This window comes from Phacochoerus africanus, chromosome 7, assembly GCF_016906955.1.
Source record: "Phacochoerus africanus isolate WHEZ1 chromosome 7, ROS_Pafr_v1, whole genome shotgun sequence".
NCBI classification, from domain to species: domain Eukaryota; kingdom Metazoa; phylum Chordata; class Mammalia; order Artiodactyla; family Suidae; genus Phacochoerus; species Phacochoerus africanus.
Genome location: NC_062550.1, coordinates 75,125,769 through 75,141,806, shown reverse-complemented (window position 1 = coordinate 75,141,806; position 16,038 = coordinate 75,125,769). Strand labels below are relative to the sequence as shown.

Here is a 16,038-nt window from a genome sequence, read left to right as displayed (position 1 = left end):
ACCTCAGGTTTCTCATCTAGAGAAGAATAAAATAAAGCCTCTCTCATAAAGCAAACATAAGGATTAAATGAAGAACCTGTGCTTACTTAGGCCAATGCTTTGTGTGCAGTAAGCTCTGTGATAGTGCCACAATAAGGCTTCTGATAAAACTCATCCTTCACAATCTCTGCAGATCTACAAATGGAAATCGATCTGGTCTGTGGGCAAACCTAAGAATTCCAATCTGTTAATGTTTCTTCTGATGTTTTTCTGTCCCTTGAAAAATGAATAATGTGTACTGTTACCTGAGAAGATTAATTACTGGGTTTTTTTTTTTTCCTTTGAAGGTGGCATGTTGCACACTAATTAGATAGTATTTGGGTGCCTGTGTGTGGATTACCAAATAGTACTGTAAATATAATTTTACTCTCAGCTTATAGACTGAAAATTTTGTATCTAAATGTGTATATGTGTATGTATATATATTATTTACACATGTACATATATAAACATGTGCATATGCATGTCATCTTATGTTCACAAAGCTGGAATTGAGGTTCTTGCTTTTAAGTATGTTGACTAAATGTTCATGTAGCATAAGAGGAAAACACTAGTGAAAAACCTATTGAAGGTGACAGGCTTGGCAGATTGAGCTCTCTCCTTCTTCCTCCCTCCCCTTGAGAGAGTTTATTGGTGCACTTTACTGAGATAAAATGAGAGAACCAATCCAAGAATTCATAAAAGACATTTAGGAGTTCCCATCGTGGCTCAGCAGGTTAAGAACCCAACATATAATCTCCATGAAGATACAGCTTTGATCTCTGGCTTCACTCAGTGGGTTAAGGATCCAGCATTGCTGAAAGCTCTGGTGTAGGTCACAGATGCCGCTTAGGTCCAACATTGCTGTGGCTGTAGTGTAGGCCAGCAGCTACAATTCTAATTCAACCCCTAGCCTGGGAACGTCCATATGCCACAGGTGCAGCTGTAAAAAAAAAAGAAAACAACAACAAAAAGAAGATGAGATGGTCAGTTACTAGAAATTAGAATCCAAAGTACCAGTAAATATTTTTAAAAAAGAAATTCACTCTGACAGATAAGCTGAATTATCTGTATTTAATAGTGCCAAAGAGCAAGAGCCTATGCCTGCTTTTAATCTGTAAGCTTCACTGCTATGAGTTACTTCTTTGCCTCTAACTCAGGAATCCTTTGCATTCTCAGCCTCAATTTCTAAGGGGAAGAGATGAGAAATATGACTGTGTTCCAGAAGGTTATGTGTAGCTTTGATCTGAGAGCCATTAATTGTAAAGAACAAGTCACAGCTTCATTTCAAGCTATAATCCTGTGGTCTCATGGACCAAGATATGGGGAATGAGATATAACTTCTGTAATGGAATTGCAGAGAGAACGCCCAAATCTATGCTAAAATCTGTCAAGTTTTTTCTACTGTCAATTTAAGCAACATTTACTCATCTCTTTATTCAACAGTTATTTATTGAGCACAGAGCACAATCTAGCATCAACGTAGAAGTCACTAGGAATAAAAGATGTGCAAGGCAAAAATCTCAGCCTTCAGAGACTGTCACAGTACAGTTAGGGGGAGGCAAACACATCACAAACCCTAGAGAAATAATGGGATGAACAATGATAATAGTAGACATTTATGATTCTCTGACAGCACAGTGATGCATTTAATTCTCCTGGGGTCTGGGTTTCACAGAGGAGGTGATGCCAAATATGAACCTTAAAACAAATGTGTAGGAAAGTAAAGACAGAAAGTAATAGTCCAGACAGGAAAGCATTATGAGGGAAAAAAACGTAAGAAAAGGTCATATTCTGAATCCTACAGTTTGTATGGACTGACTGGAACTCATGCGTCTGGAGAAATAGCAAACAAGACTGACAAAAAGGGGCCGGATCATACCATAGTAAGGGGATTGGTCTTTGTCCCATAGGCAATGGAAAACTATTGCAGGATTTAATCAGGAGAGAGGTCTGATTGGGCTGGACTTAGGACAATGTAGAAGATGCTGTGGAAGGAATCTAGAAGCAGGAAGACTCCTTAGGAGATTATTGGAAGAATTCAGGTGAGAGGTGGCAAGTTCAAGGTGAGACAATGTTAAGAATGGAGAGTAGAGGAACTACAGGTGCTTTGGAGACAGACTTGATAGCGCTGTAGCTCTGTCCATGTGTGTGGTCTCAGCTCATGCTCATGTTATGAGATTAGGAGACACAGAAGAACGGTAGGAAAGCGTCGAGAGGAAAACCGAAGATTGAGCTTTAGGTTTGTGGTGTTTGAGGTACTTGTGAAATATCTAAGAAATTGGACAATTGGAAATGTGGGTCTGGCGCTTAAGGAAGAGAAACAAGTCATGGAGTCTCCATGTATCAGTGACAGTAATCGTCATGTACAGTTGATGTTTCCCAGCGAAAGTGTGCAGAGTAATGAAAGAAGATTGCCGAGAACAGCACCAAGGAGAAAGAACTAAGAGATGGACGAAAAGATGCAGCAATCTGAGAGGTGCAGGCAACAGGGAGTAGTGTCAAGGGATGAGAAAATTTTAGGGAAGAGGGGAAATGTTTCGGAGATTTTGTCATAGAATGAGAAATTGAGCATAGGAAATTTTGTCATGGAATAAGAAATTGGGTATAGGAAAGAAAAGTACCCGGAGTTGGAGTTCCCATTGTGGCGCAGTGGTTAGTGAATCCAAATAGGAACCATGAGGTTGCGGGTTCGATCCCTGGCCTTGCTCAGTGGGTTAACGATCCGGCGTTGCCGTGAGCTGTGGTGTAGGTCACAGACGTGGCTCAGATCCCATGTTGCTGTGGCTCTGGCGTAGGCCGGTGGCTACAGCTCCGATTTGACGCCTAGCCTGGGAACCTCCATGAGCCACGGGAGCAGCCGTAGAAATGGCAAAAAGACAAAAAAAAAAAAAGAAGAAGAAGAAAGAAAAGTACCCGGAGTTAACATTGAGAAGATCACCAGCAGTCTCTGTTAGAGCAGCTTTCATGGAGTGGGGAGTCATGACTTGTTTCATGAAGTCAGTGCCAACAATGCCTAGCTTTTAAAATTAATTTCTGGAGTTCCCGTCGTGGCGCAGTGGTTAACGAATCCGACTAGGAACCATGAAGTTGCGGGTTCGATCCCTGCCCTTGCTCAGTGGGTTAACGATCCGGCGTTGCCGTGAGCTGTGGTGTAGGTTGCAGACGCGGCTCAGATCCTGCGTTGCTGTGGCTCTGGTGTAGGCCTGTGGCTACAGCTCCGATTGGACCCCTGGCCTGGGAACCTCCATATGCCGCGGGAGCGGCCCAAGAAATAGCAGAAAGACAAAAAAATAAATAAATAAAAATAAAATAAAATAAAATTAATTTCTAACCATTTACTTAAGCCTCCACCCCCCCCCCCCGAATTTCTTATTTTTAAAAAAAATTTTCATGAGTTCTCTACTTACACAAATGGGGAGAGGAAGTCCCGTGACATCTACGCTCTGGCTAAGAAAGAAGGCAGGTGTCCTGCAGTTCTCTTTGCAGAACTCATGTGGAAATCTGGTCCTGCAGGGAGCTACGCCAAGGCAAGTTGTCCCACCAGTAAGAGTAATTTGGATTCCAAGTCTCCTGCTTGGAGGCAGTAGGGGCAGTTAGGAGTGGGGAGGGCATAGAAAGAGTAGGAAAAGACTAGAATAGCTATCTGGGAAACTGAGTGACGTCATTGCACAAAGTAGAGTGTTAAATTCATGCATGAGGAGTGAGTGAGTAAACAGTTACCCACAGAGAATGAAAAGTGGGCCTGTGGCAACAACACCACCATTTGCCACGACTGATTTTTTGAAATGTAGGCCTTACCAAGTCAGGAGTTTCAAGACCACTGTTCTGAATGCTCTATCTCATTGGATTTAATGAGACGTACTTAAAAACAAATGGACTGCTTTCTGGAGGGCCAAGTTCACACTTGACTTCACAGAGTAGCAACTTAAAATGTTCTAAATTAACCCAAATCAATTTTTAAAAGATTTTCTCAGGAGAGAGAGAAGAAGGCACATTTGGTTAAGACCCTAAATGCCGTGTGAAACGTAAGCGATTGATTACATGAAAATAGGCCATCTTTTCTCTCCCTTAGACATCAAGCTGCCTTTTATTCTACTCTTTTTTGCTTTAATTGGAAACATTTTAAAGTTTTAGAACCAGTTTTTTTTTTTTTTTCCAAAATATGTGAATACTTATTTTTCTGCCTTTCTGAAAAGCAAGGTCGGGGAGTAGAAAGTTAAATCTTCCATCCTTGAAACTAGCAAGAAAAGAACTGTTTGGTTCTGATTCTAGTTATTGTCTGGATTATATATATTCCAGTCTCCTAGTTCTAGAATTGCTCTGCTAATTTCCCCAGCAGTTTCTTCCTCTAGTAGATCATTGGCTATTGTATAAGCTCCCCAATTGAAAGTATCCATAATTAAGAACAATAGCACACATTCTGAGCAGATTTATTTACCACAAATTCGCTCTAAATATCATAATGTCCCTTTATTGTGAAATTTCGTAGGCTGTGATGTAAAAGAGGACCCTCTCTTTGTGTGGCTCTTTTTTTGGGGCTTCAAGGAAATTAGCCCTTGCAGCTGGTGTTTCTGAAAGTGCATTATCAAAATTACTAGCCAGTTCCATTTGGGTTGTGGATTAAATGTTTACAAATGGCAGCTTTAGCCTCTGGTCATTTAAAAACCAGGCTCAGCTTAAAATACCATCTGACAATTAGTTTTACCTTTTAAATTCCTTCTAAAAAATGACTCAGATATTCACTCCAACCTATCCACCCCATCAAATTATTTTCCATTAATGGGCAGAAACAGAGTAATGAACCTACAATTATGCCTTGATTTATAGAGCTGTCGTGCTTTGATTCATTCAGTAAACACGTGCTGGGTATCTAGCCTGCAATGGGGTGCCGCGTTTGCAGAGTTGGTAAGCATGACCTTTTCCCTTGAGTCTCTGCAAACCCATCAGTAAAGGTCAAACCAGCTAGTAAAGAGCATTGTAAGTTCTACAGTAGATGCAGGCACAGAACAAAGAAGAGGGCGGTTACCATCAACTGTACCACATATCGATGTGTCTGAACTTTAAAATAGGGGAGTTCCTGCTGTGGCGCACTGGGTTAAGAATCCAAATGCAGTGGCTCCAACTTCAGGTGTAGGTTTGATCCCTGACCTGGCGCAGTGGGTTAAAGGATCCAGCCTTGCCAGAGCTGCAGCATAGGTGGCAGCCATGGCTTGGATTCAGTCCCTGGCTTAGGAACTTCTATACGCCATGGGTGCAGCCATAAAATAAAATTTTTAAAAAAATCAGCTTTTGAAATTTAAAATATGTTGTATTAAAAGAGAGGAATCCCTGTGTTATATAATTCATTCAATAATTTCTTGTATAAAGGATAGTCCTTTTTTATAAATTTCTTCTTTATTTTGTAACTTTAGCGTTTTTTAGAGTATGGCATACTTTGAAATACATATTTAAGACTAAATATTTGTGAGATGTGACAGCATCCTAATATGTTTTACACTGTTAAAATTTGGTGAATTTAGAGAGAGAGTATACCTATTTCTCTCTCTTTCTTTCATGTAGAATCTTGCAGCTGGATGGGTTCTTAGAGATACTCTTGGGGAGGAAAACTTGAAGTCCAGAATTTAGAACTCACTGCAGGTCACTGTGAAAGGGGACAAATAGGGCCTAATGTACAGTCTGCTTTTCACAAAAAAAAAAAAAAAAGTATTTTCATCTGTGCTTAGAATATTCTTATGAGCATTGATTGGTAACAGTATATTTAAATACTCAGCTATTATATTTAGAAAATCTCATGTAAATTTATCAGGTCATGTCAAGAAACCCTTAAAGAGCAAATCATGAATAAAAAATAGCCACTTCTAGTTGTTCCTCTTTTAACACCATTTGTTAAAGCCACAGTTATGATGTATGCTCACAGCAAAAGGTCAATTAGCAGATTCCTCAGGGTATTTGAAGTTTTGTGTTATCTTCTAAATGTTAAGTTGAAGTTAGAAATGTTTCATTTGGGAAAATTTTGCCGTAATATAGTCCATAGGATGAAAAGAATATATATTCCAGGTCAAAGATAGGGCGTGGTAGGAAATCTTCCTCTGCCTCCAGAAGCCTGAGAGGCTCTGAAGTCCAGCTCAGGGCTGGCCACATCAATTCCCAGTGGTCCCCTCCTTGAGATTGCAAGGCACTTGAATGCTTTTTAATGCTTGGCCTCTTTTCACTGATTGACTCTGAACTGGCATAAAGAGGCAGTTAGAAGTAGTCCAAAATACAGTTTCTCATGCTTGTTTAATATGAGAAAAGCCTGAGCCTGCACATAAACTATGGGCGTATGTTCTGGTAGAGGTTTGAAAGGATAAAGAGAAGAGAATAACCGGTGGGTCACAGTCTTGTTCCAAGTGAAGACCAGAGGGAGGGAGACTAAGAGCTTAGGTAGAGGGATGACCTCTGAGCCTCTCTCTTTCAGAGCATAGACATGAGGATAGATGTGGCTCTATCTGTGTTCATGTCTGAGTTTAAAGTTGAAAAAGGTCATGCCTAATCCCTTCATTTTTCCCTGGGAAACAAGACAAGGCTATCTTCTAAACGATTAGTGGGGGCAATAAGATTTGGGGTTGGAGGAGAGTTGTGGGCCTTTGGGATATCAGTTGTGGGGGTGCAGAAAATCACTGATTAGGGACAGGCTGAGGCTCCAGCTGTGGTCAGATACTGTGAATACATGTAGCTTTATCAATACGCCTGGCTATGATAGTTCTCCCCCAGCGCAGAACAGCCTAGAAATAGAAATTAAAAGCAAAGATGGTTGGAAAGAACAAAATAAAATGTATAGGTTGACCATATAGAAGTATAGAAATCATTGAGAGTCACAAAGCCGTGAAATAGGTGATGCATCAGGAAGAAGAGAGCGTGGAGGGCCTCTGAGATAGAAGAGCAGTTCCAGGAGTACAGAAGTAAGAAATTTTGAAGAAAAGACATGGGAAATCTGTATGTATTTTAGATCATGGATCAGTAAACCACCTGTAAAGGGTAAGATAGGAAGCGTCTGTGGCTTTGCGGGTCAAACAGACTCTGTTAGACTTCTCAGCTCTGCCCTTAAAGTTGAAGGCAGTCATAGATATTAAGTAAAACAAACAAACAAATGGCATGGCTATATTTCAGTAAAACTTTATTTTTTAAAAACAAGTGGTGGTCTGGATTTGTCTCAAGGACTGTAGTTGGCTGATCCCTGTTCCAGATGATGGTAATTTCCAAAATGTCTAGAAAGTTAAGTGACGATGAAGGCTGTTAGAAATCAAGGTGCCAAGATGCTCTAAGATTAGTATATTGACTGTAAACAATTTAGATCTAACAAGCATCTAGAGAACACTCCAGTGAACAATAACAGAATACACATTCTTCATAGGTTCACAAGGAACATTCTCCAGTATAGAACACATGCTAGGCCATAAGTATGCAAACCTCAGTAAATTTTAAGAAGGATTGAAGTCATACAAAGTATGTTCTCTGATTGCAGTGGAGTGAAATTAGAAGTCACAAATCACTAACAGAAAGAAATTTGGAAAATTCATAAATGTATGGAAATTAAATAATGTACTCCTCAATTGCCAGTGGATCAAAGAAGTCACAAGAGAAATTAGAAAGTATTTTGAGACATACCAAATACAGCATGCAACTAAAGCAGTGCTTAGGGAAAAATTTATAGCTTATACGTGCCTTCTTTAAAAGGATAAAGATATCAAAATCCAGGGAGTTCCTGTCATGGCGCAGTGGTTAACGAATCCGACTAGGAACCATGAGGTTGCGGTTTAATCCCTGGTGTTGCTCAGTGGGTTAAGGTTCCCGCATCGTGAAGTCACAGACATGGCTTGGATCTGGTGTTGCTGTGGCTCTGGTGTAGGCCATCGGCTACAGCTCTGATTAGACCCTAGCCTGGGAACCTCCATATGCTGCAAGTGCAGCCCTAAAAAGACCAAAAAAAAAAAAAAAGATATCAAAATCCAAAATCGAATTTTCTGTCTTACGAGAAAGAAGCAATAATCAGGTCTGAGATGTTGCCTAAGGAGATGGAATGGGATGAAAGCCCAGGTGGAGAAGTTGACCTTAGATGAGAAGAACAGCTTCTCTTTGGAGCTGGAGCATAGGAAAGTAGAATGGTTTATGTGTTTACTGTAAAATTATAAACTCCCCTTCTTTATTACTTTCGTCTGTTTTCTCTATAAAGCTGGAGTTGACGTCATTTGTGGAGAGTGAAGGGAAATGGAGCATTAGAGATTTGAGCAATTTTTTTTTTGTAGGATGGTTGAAATAGTCCTTCTATGGAATTGACTAGAGAAAACTATTGAGAATTTCAGGCTTTGGGGGATCCTTTTGAGGCTGATAGTGTGTTCTAGAAGAACTGCTGATGTGTCCTGTTGTGTAATTCTTTCAGCTGCATTTGCATTTGTGGGTGAAGGCACAGAAAAGGCAGATTTTTGCATTCATATGTCGCTAGGATTTTTGCTAAATTGGTGAGATGAAAAGATAAAGAAGCAGGGAAATTTAGGATATTGAAATGGTGGCTCATGGTCAAAAAGCTAGATAAGGACAAAACCAAAGAAAGGAAAAAGATAATGTAAAGGAAGCAAAGAGTCAATTAACTGGAGGTCACCAGGAGGTCTAATATGCAAAATTGGCTTCATGAGGGCAGGAAACCTCTTTTGCTTACTAATGTGTCCCAGCCCCTGGAATAGTGCCTGGCATGTAGTAAATGTAAAATACTTGGATTTTTTGAATGAATGATTGTGGCAGAGAGGGATTATTATTTTTATAAGAAAGCTGGAAGAATGGGAGGTTGTGGTCAAAGCTGGATGCTTGAAGGAGTGATGGAGGAGACAGCGTTACAGATAGCATCTCGAATATCCGACATGCATGGACAGTAGGTTCTCAGTAAATATTAGCCTTTATCATGTTTTTTGACCTTTTATAGGAAATAGTGATTCTTAGAGAAATTAAGTACTGAGTCATTTCTCTACACATGGGTGAGTTGACATTTCCCAAGTATCATTCATTAAAAGCCATTGAAACAATCTCATATAGACAGAATAAACAAACAAAATACTAGTAGGAATAATCCTTCTTTCCAGATTATTCTACTGTAGTTCACAAGGACAGAGGCTCAGAGCACTTCTCATGCTTTCTATTGTTTTATTTTGCTTGTCACAGATGTGCACAATTTTAGATTCACAACGCTGTATCACCTTTCTAAAGTATATTGATCTTTCAATAGGCTTTGAAAGACTTCTTTTTTGCTTTTAGTATAGGGCTGAAGTCTCATTTAAAAATAGTCTGTTTGGGCGTTCCCGTGGTGGCGCAGTGGATAACGAATCCAACTGGGAACCATGAGGTTGCGGGTTCAGTCCCTGCCCTTGCTCAGTGGGTTAAGGATCTGGCGTTGCCATGAGCTGTGGTGTAGGTCGCAGACGCAGCTCGGATCCCGCGTTGCTGTGGCTCTGGTGTAGGTCAGTGGCTATAGCTCCAATTCGACCCCTAGCCTGGAAACCTCCATATGCCGTGGGAGCGGCCCAAGAAAAGGCAAAAAGACAATAAATAAATAAATAGTCTATTTGCAGAGAAAAGGTTTGCAGACAGAGACTGAAATGGCAATGATCTAATTTTTAAACAATGCCAGTCTTTTCCCATTTAGCTAAATGAATCAAGGAAGTATTTTGATTTTGAATATTCCTGCCTTTTTTGGGTAACTTGCAGTAGTTCTTACCCTGTTTCTCTCCCACACCCCACTGTGTAATTACTTGTACACAGTAGACATTTTAATAAGTCTGTACTGACTGATATTTAATTACATAATAAGCAGTTCTCCAAAATGCCCTTCTCTCTGCCTCTTTGCCTGGTGATTTTCTCTTATGATCCAGGTCAAATACCATCTCTGAAATTATCCCCCACTCTCACAGGCAAATACATAGGCCTCTGTCCTTAGAGTAGTTCTCAGCTATTTTCTGTCATATTACCATTACTTACTGGTGTACCTATTTTGCAACCTTGCCTTTTGTCTACCCAGGAGCAGGGACTTTGACTTAGACATTTAGGGTCTCCGTTCCTTGTGTGTGCCTGCTGTGTATGAAGGGCTCCAGGTTTGTCCAGCAAATAGGATGACACCGAGAAAAGTCCTCTGCAAGCACACTCTAGACTTCTGTTGGGAAACCTAGCCTTCCAAAGGAGTTTGCCTCTTTAAAATTTTCCTGCAGTTAGGATACTACTGTTAGATGAGCAGTGATTATCTGGTTATGGCATTGTAATCTAACCAGTGCATGTCATTAACTTAGAGAAAGTTAGTGTTTTTTCCTATACCAATCTCCTTTATTTCTTCTCTATTTTTTTTTAAATTGTAATACAGTTTTGAAAGATCACAACTTCTTTTAATTAGGCATAAAACACAGTTGATTTTAATTAGGCATAAAACACAGTTTTTATTTTAATTAGGCATAAAACACAGTTGATTTTCAGTTATATTCATTAAAAGTACAAATGTCCATCAAGACGTTAATAGTGATCATTATTTGAGTGGTGGTATTTTTATTTTTTAACTTTTTTGTTTAGATATAATATTTTTCATTCTCTGAATTTTCTACTTTGTGATCTATATTGGGGGGAAATCCATTTTTTTAAATATATGGTACATGGTAGAGACATTTAATAGAAATAGATGCTTTGGTATAGTTTGGAACCAGGCAGCTGGGTCCAAACAGCCCAGTCCATGCTCTTGTAACAATCTCAGTGGCTTAGGAAAGCAGAAGTCTTTTTACCGCAGATAGACTGGGATTCTTCTAGTGCTGCAGCCCAATCCTCCTCTATCTCACGGTGCTTTCTTGAAGTGGCTGCAGCCTGAAGAGGGAGAGATGGAAGAGACCAGCCAGCTCTCACCTGCCTCAGCACATGGCCAAAATTAGTCCCATGGCCCCAAGCTTATTGCAAGGAAGAGTGGAAAATGCAAGGGAGGGAGTTCCCATTGACGAGTGTCTATGAGGATGCAGGTTCTATCCCTAGCCTCTCTCAGTGGGTTAGGGATCTGACATTGCCGTCATATGTGGTGTAGGTTGCCGATGCTGCTCCATTCCCCTGTTGCTGTGCTGTGGTGGAGGTCAGCAGCTGCAGCTCCGATTTGACCTCTAGCCTAGAACTTCCATATGCTGCAGGTGCAGCCCTAAAAAGAAAAAAAAGAAAAAAAAATGCGAGGTAGCACATAGGACACTGGGTGCTGAGCACCAATTGTCTCTGCTAAATGACCTTTTACATTGTACTGTCTTTGTCATTTTATAGTTACTGTGATGAATGTATGTTGGATCCAGACTGCGGTTTCTGCTATAAGATGAATAAATCAGCCATCATTGACTCCTCCTGTGTTCCAGTTAATAAAGCATCTACAAATGAGGCAGCCTGGGGCAGGTATGTCATTCATTACATACCAAAAATATATACACTAAAATTTCAGAGTGAGACTTACTTTTGAACTTACAGAATGACCGCGCTTATAGTCAATGACTGCACTTCTTTTAAACTGGTCTTCTTTGAAAGAATCTTTGAAACGTCTTTATAACGGACATTACTTGGCAGCATACTCTGAGGAGAGTGGGTACACAGCATCAAAACTATATGTTTCTAGAGTATGAACACAACCTAGACTTCAGGAAACCCAAATTCCAGACCCACCTCCACCCTAATAAGCCAAACAAGTTTGGATCTTGCTTCACGTGTTCCTAAATATTGCCAAGGCAGTTTCTCCTGTTGAGTATTTTTTAATTATACCAATAATTTCCAGACTCCCAAACCTAAGTGAAAGACAGAAAACTATCAAGTCAAAATGAATTACAATTACTTTAAATTCTTTCATTCTTATAGTACTTTCCTGAAAGTCAGAGAAACTAAACAAAATAAGGATAAAGTTGGTATTCACAGGCATGTAGCCACTTGGAGAAACTTTATACCTTTTTTCTTTTGACAAATCACATTGGTTTGTAGTAGGAACAGAAATGAAATATTTGTGTAGAACAAATAAGCCCCTATTTTTGAACTAATAGTCATAATCATGGATGCAAAAATATATATGTTTTATTTGAATGGCTTTAACCTGTTTTATGTTTTAAAGTGTCATAAAAATAATAGTAAGTATCCTCTCATTCTGTCTGCCTCCTAATACTGATGAAGGCAATGACATCTATAATAAAGTGCTTGTGTCTCCTAGAAGCCATGAAGTATAATGTAACATTATTAATCATTATGCTGTTGTCATTAATCATTTTGTTAGGGAGTTCCTGGCATGGCACAGCAGAAACGAATCTGACTAGGAACTATGAGGTTGTGGGTTTGACCCCCCTGGTCTTGCTCAGTGGGTTCAAGATCCAGCATTGCTGTGAGCTATGATATAGGTCACAGATGCTGCTCAGATCTGTGTTGCTGTGTCTGCGGCGTAGGCCTGCAGCTATAACTCTGATTAGACCCCTAGCCTGGGAACCTCCATATGCCGCAGGTGCAGCCCTGAAAAGCAAAAGAAATTTTTTAACTTTAAAAAATCATTTTGTTAGGAAATTACTTCAAAGAAGTAGAAGTAAATTATATGGTAGTTGAGTGAAAATCTAGACCACATTTTAAATACACTGATTGAAAAGAAATATGTTTAAATAAATGCAATTATTACTTAAAATGAAAACTTGAAAGCACTTCTTTTTTTTTTTTTTTGTCTTTTTAGGGGCACACCTGTGGCACATGGAGATTCCCAGGCTAGGGGTCCAATCAGAGCTGTAGCTGCTGGCCTACACCACAGCCACAACACCAGATCTGAACTGCGTCTGCAGCCTACACTACAGTGCACAGCAACGCCAGGTCCTTAACCCAGTGAGCGAGGCCAGGGATCGAACCTGTGTCCTCATGGATACTAGTCAGATTCGTTTCCGCTTAGCCAGGATGGGAACTCAGAAAGTGCTTCTTTTAAAAACACCCAGTATACAATTTTTATCAGCCAAACTTTATTAGGAAGTTAATTGATTAACCATTTCTGGCTATAGTAGTTTACAGTTGTTACAATTTTTTTTCAACAGGAAAAAGCCTGAAAGTAACTAGTCTAGAATTATGAACATGTTATGAAATTTGTGTTTGTAGTTTCCTGTATTTTGTAGAATTATTTTACAAACTCAAGAGAAATGTCTACGGATAGTAAGGGATACTAAAATTAGATGTTTCTCTCTTCTTCAGTAAATCTAGAGATCTAAGGCCTCAAAGGAGGAGTTTTGTTCTTTTTGCAAATAACAAATTATACAACTTTTTAATAGAAATATGTATTACTTCTTTTATTTCAACTTGTTCTTAGGTTTTATTTATATTTTTATACCGTTATTCCTTGACTACACACACTACTAGAGAAAAGGGACAGGTGATATCCATGTAGGAAAAATACAAAGAACGGAACAAAGCATACAAAGAACTTTTATGTTTGTAGAATATTCTTTTTTTCTTTTTTTTTTTTTTGTCTATTTGCTATTTCTTGGGCTGCTTCCGCGGCATATGGAGGTTCCCAGGCTAGGGATCTAATCAGAGCTGTAGCTGCCGGCCTAAGCCAGAGCCACAGCAATGCGGGATCCGAGCCACGTCTGCAACCTACACCACAGCTCACGGCAACGCCGGATCCTTAACCCACTGAGCAAGGGCAGGGACCGAACCCACAACCTCATGGTTCCTAGTCGGATTCGTTAACCACTGCGCCACGATGGGAACTCCTGTAGAATATTCTTAAAATAATCTCTACCCTTTTACCCACAAAAACAAGTATCCTCACTCTTCTCTTTGCTGAGCAACAGCGCTCCTCCTAGGCTTTCCCACTGTGCTGGGTCGCCTCAGTCTGTTTTAGAAAGGAAGCAAAACCTACAGGAGGTGTTTACATGAAAAATTCCCACAACAGAATTTCCATTTGTAGGTAAGGTAGCATTCACTGTATTTTTCTTGGTTGGTTGGTTGATAGTGGTTGATGGGTTTTATGCAAATGAAATTTTCATTTGCATAAAATGAAAGCTCTACCATTACCTTAGCGTCAAATCTGAATATACTTTTTTTTTTTTTTTTTTTGGCTTTTTAGAGCTGTACCCGCAGCATGTGGAGGTTCCCAGGCTAGGGGTCGAATCGGAGCTGTAGCCGCTGGCCTACACCACAGCCATCGCAACACGGGATCCGAGCCGCGCATCTACGACCCTACACCACAGCTCACAGCAATACTGGATCCTTAACCCACTGAGCAAGGCCAGGGATCAGACCCGAAACCTCATGGTTCCTAGTCAGATTCATTTCCGCTGTGTGACAGTGGGAACTCCTACTGTTTATAGATGTTTTAGGGCCAAGCATTGAGGCAATTCATACACATGAATTCCGATCTCTTATTGTAATTGTTTCCTGAAAAGACCCCATTTGGAATGATAATACCATTCATGATGGGGATAGCATGCTGATTTTGATGTCCTCTGAAATGTCCCACCATGATGAAAACCATTTGTCCTGTAATTGAGTATAATTGATGGAAACAAAACTTTAAGTCAGTCAGCATAGTTTTCTACGTCTATGTTGTTATATTTCAGTTGAGAGGTTTTGTTTTTTTTTTTACAATTTAGTTTTCCAAAAGAGAGCTACAAATTGCCAACAAGCACATGAAAAACTGTTCAACATATCTAATAATAAATGCAGTCAAAACTACAATGAGTTATTACCTCAGACCCATTAGGATGGCTATTAGCAGAAAAACAAAAACAAAACAACAGTGGTTGTGGAGGAGGTGGAGAAATTGGAAACTGTATGCAGAAATTGCAACTGTATGTTGATAGGAACGCAAAATAGCGCAGCCACTATGGAAAATAGTTCAGCAGTTTTACGGAATTTTAAGATAGAATTATATACTATCTAACAATTCCTTTTCTGAGTATATATACAAAAGAATTGAAAGCAAAGTCTGGAAGGGATATTTGAATACCCATGTTCACAGCAACATTATTCACAATAGCCAAAAGATGGAAGCAGCTCTAAGTGTCATTTGATGGATATATGAATAAACAAAATGTAATACGTATAATAATGTATTATTCATATTTAAAGGAAGAAATTCTGATACTACAACATAAATGAAACTTGAAGACATGATGATAACTGAAATGAGCAAATACCATATAATCAGGTTTATATAGAGACAGAAAGAAGAATGGTGCTTGCCACAGGAAGGGGAAAGAAGGGAATAGGAAGTTGCTTAGTAGGTATGGAGTCTCAGTTTTGGAAAATGGAATGAGTTTTGGAGACTGCTTGCACAGTAAGGTGAATATACTTAACACTACTGAACTGTACTAGTGAACAACTCTACAATTTAAAATGATGAAAATTTAGGAGTTCCCGTCGTGGCGCAGTGGTTAATGAATCCGACTAGGAACCATGAGGTTGCGGGTTCGGTCCCTGCCCTTGCTCAGTGGGTTAACGATCCGGCGTTGCCGTGAGCTGTGGTGTAGGTTGCAGACGCGGCTCGGATCCCGCGTTGCTGTGGCTCTGGCGTAGGCCGGTGGCTACAGCTCCGATTCGACCCCTGGCCTGGGAACCTCCATATGCCGCGGGAGCGGCCCAAGAAATAGCAACAACAACAACAACAATAACAACAACAACAAAAGACAAAAAAATAATAATAAAATAAAAAAATAAAATAAAATGATGAAAATTTAAAATGGTTAATTAAGATGGTAAATTTTAAGTAATGTGTTTACAATAAAAAATTTTAGAAAGGAAAACCCATATGAAAATCATGTAGCATATTTCTAGAAAATACAGCACACTGAGCTTATGGAAAACTTTCTCCTCTTGCCTGTCATCCTCTGTACCTCCCACATACATCCCACACACATGCAAATACAGGTTTAATTCACAGCTGAAATTGAGAGGAATGCCAAGGTGTGCCACCAGTGAGAGCAGAAGCATTGAGAACAGTGTGGAAATCCAAGAGTCCATGGGAATATCAGA

At 39.7% G+C, this 16,038-nt stretch overlaps 1 protein-coding gene across 1 annotated transcript in view; it reads left to right on the top strand.

Moving 5' to 3' along the window:
* Positions 1 to 16,038, top strand: part of SLC2A13 (solute carrier family 2 member 13) — a 381,185-nt gene that overhangs the window by 297,989 nt on the left and 67,158 nt on the right. The window contains exon 7 of the mRNA XM_047787968.1: positions 11,326 to 11,451. Within this exon, the coding sequence (XP_047643924.1) occupies positions 11,326 to 11,451 (126 nt within the window). The remainder of the gene's footprint in view (positions 1 to 11,325; positions 11,452 to 16,038) is intronic.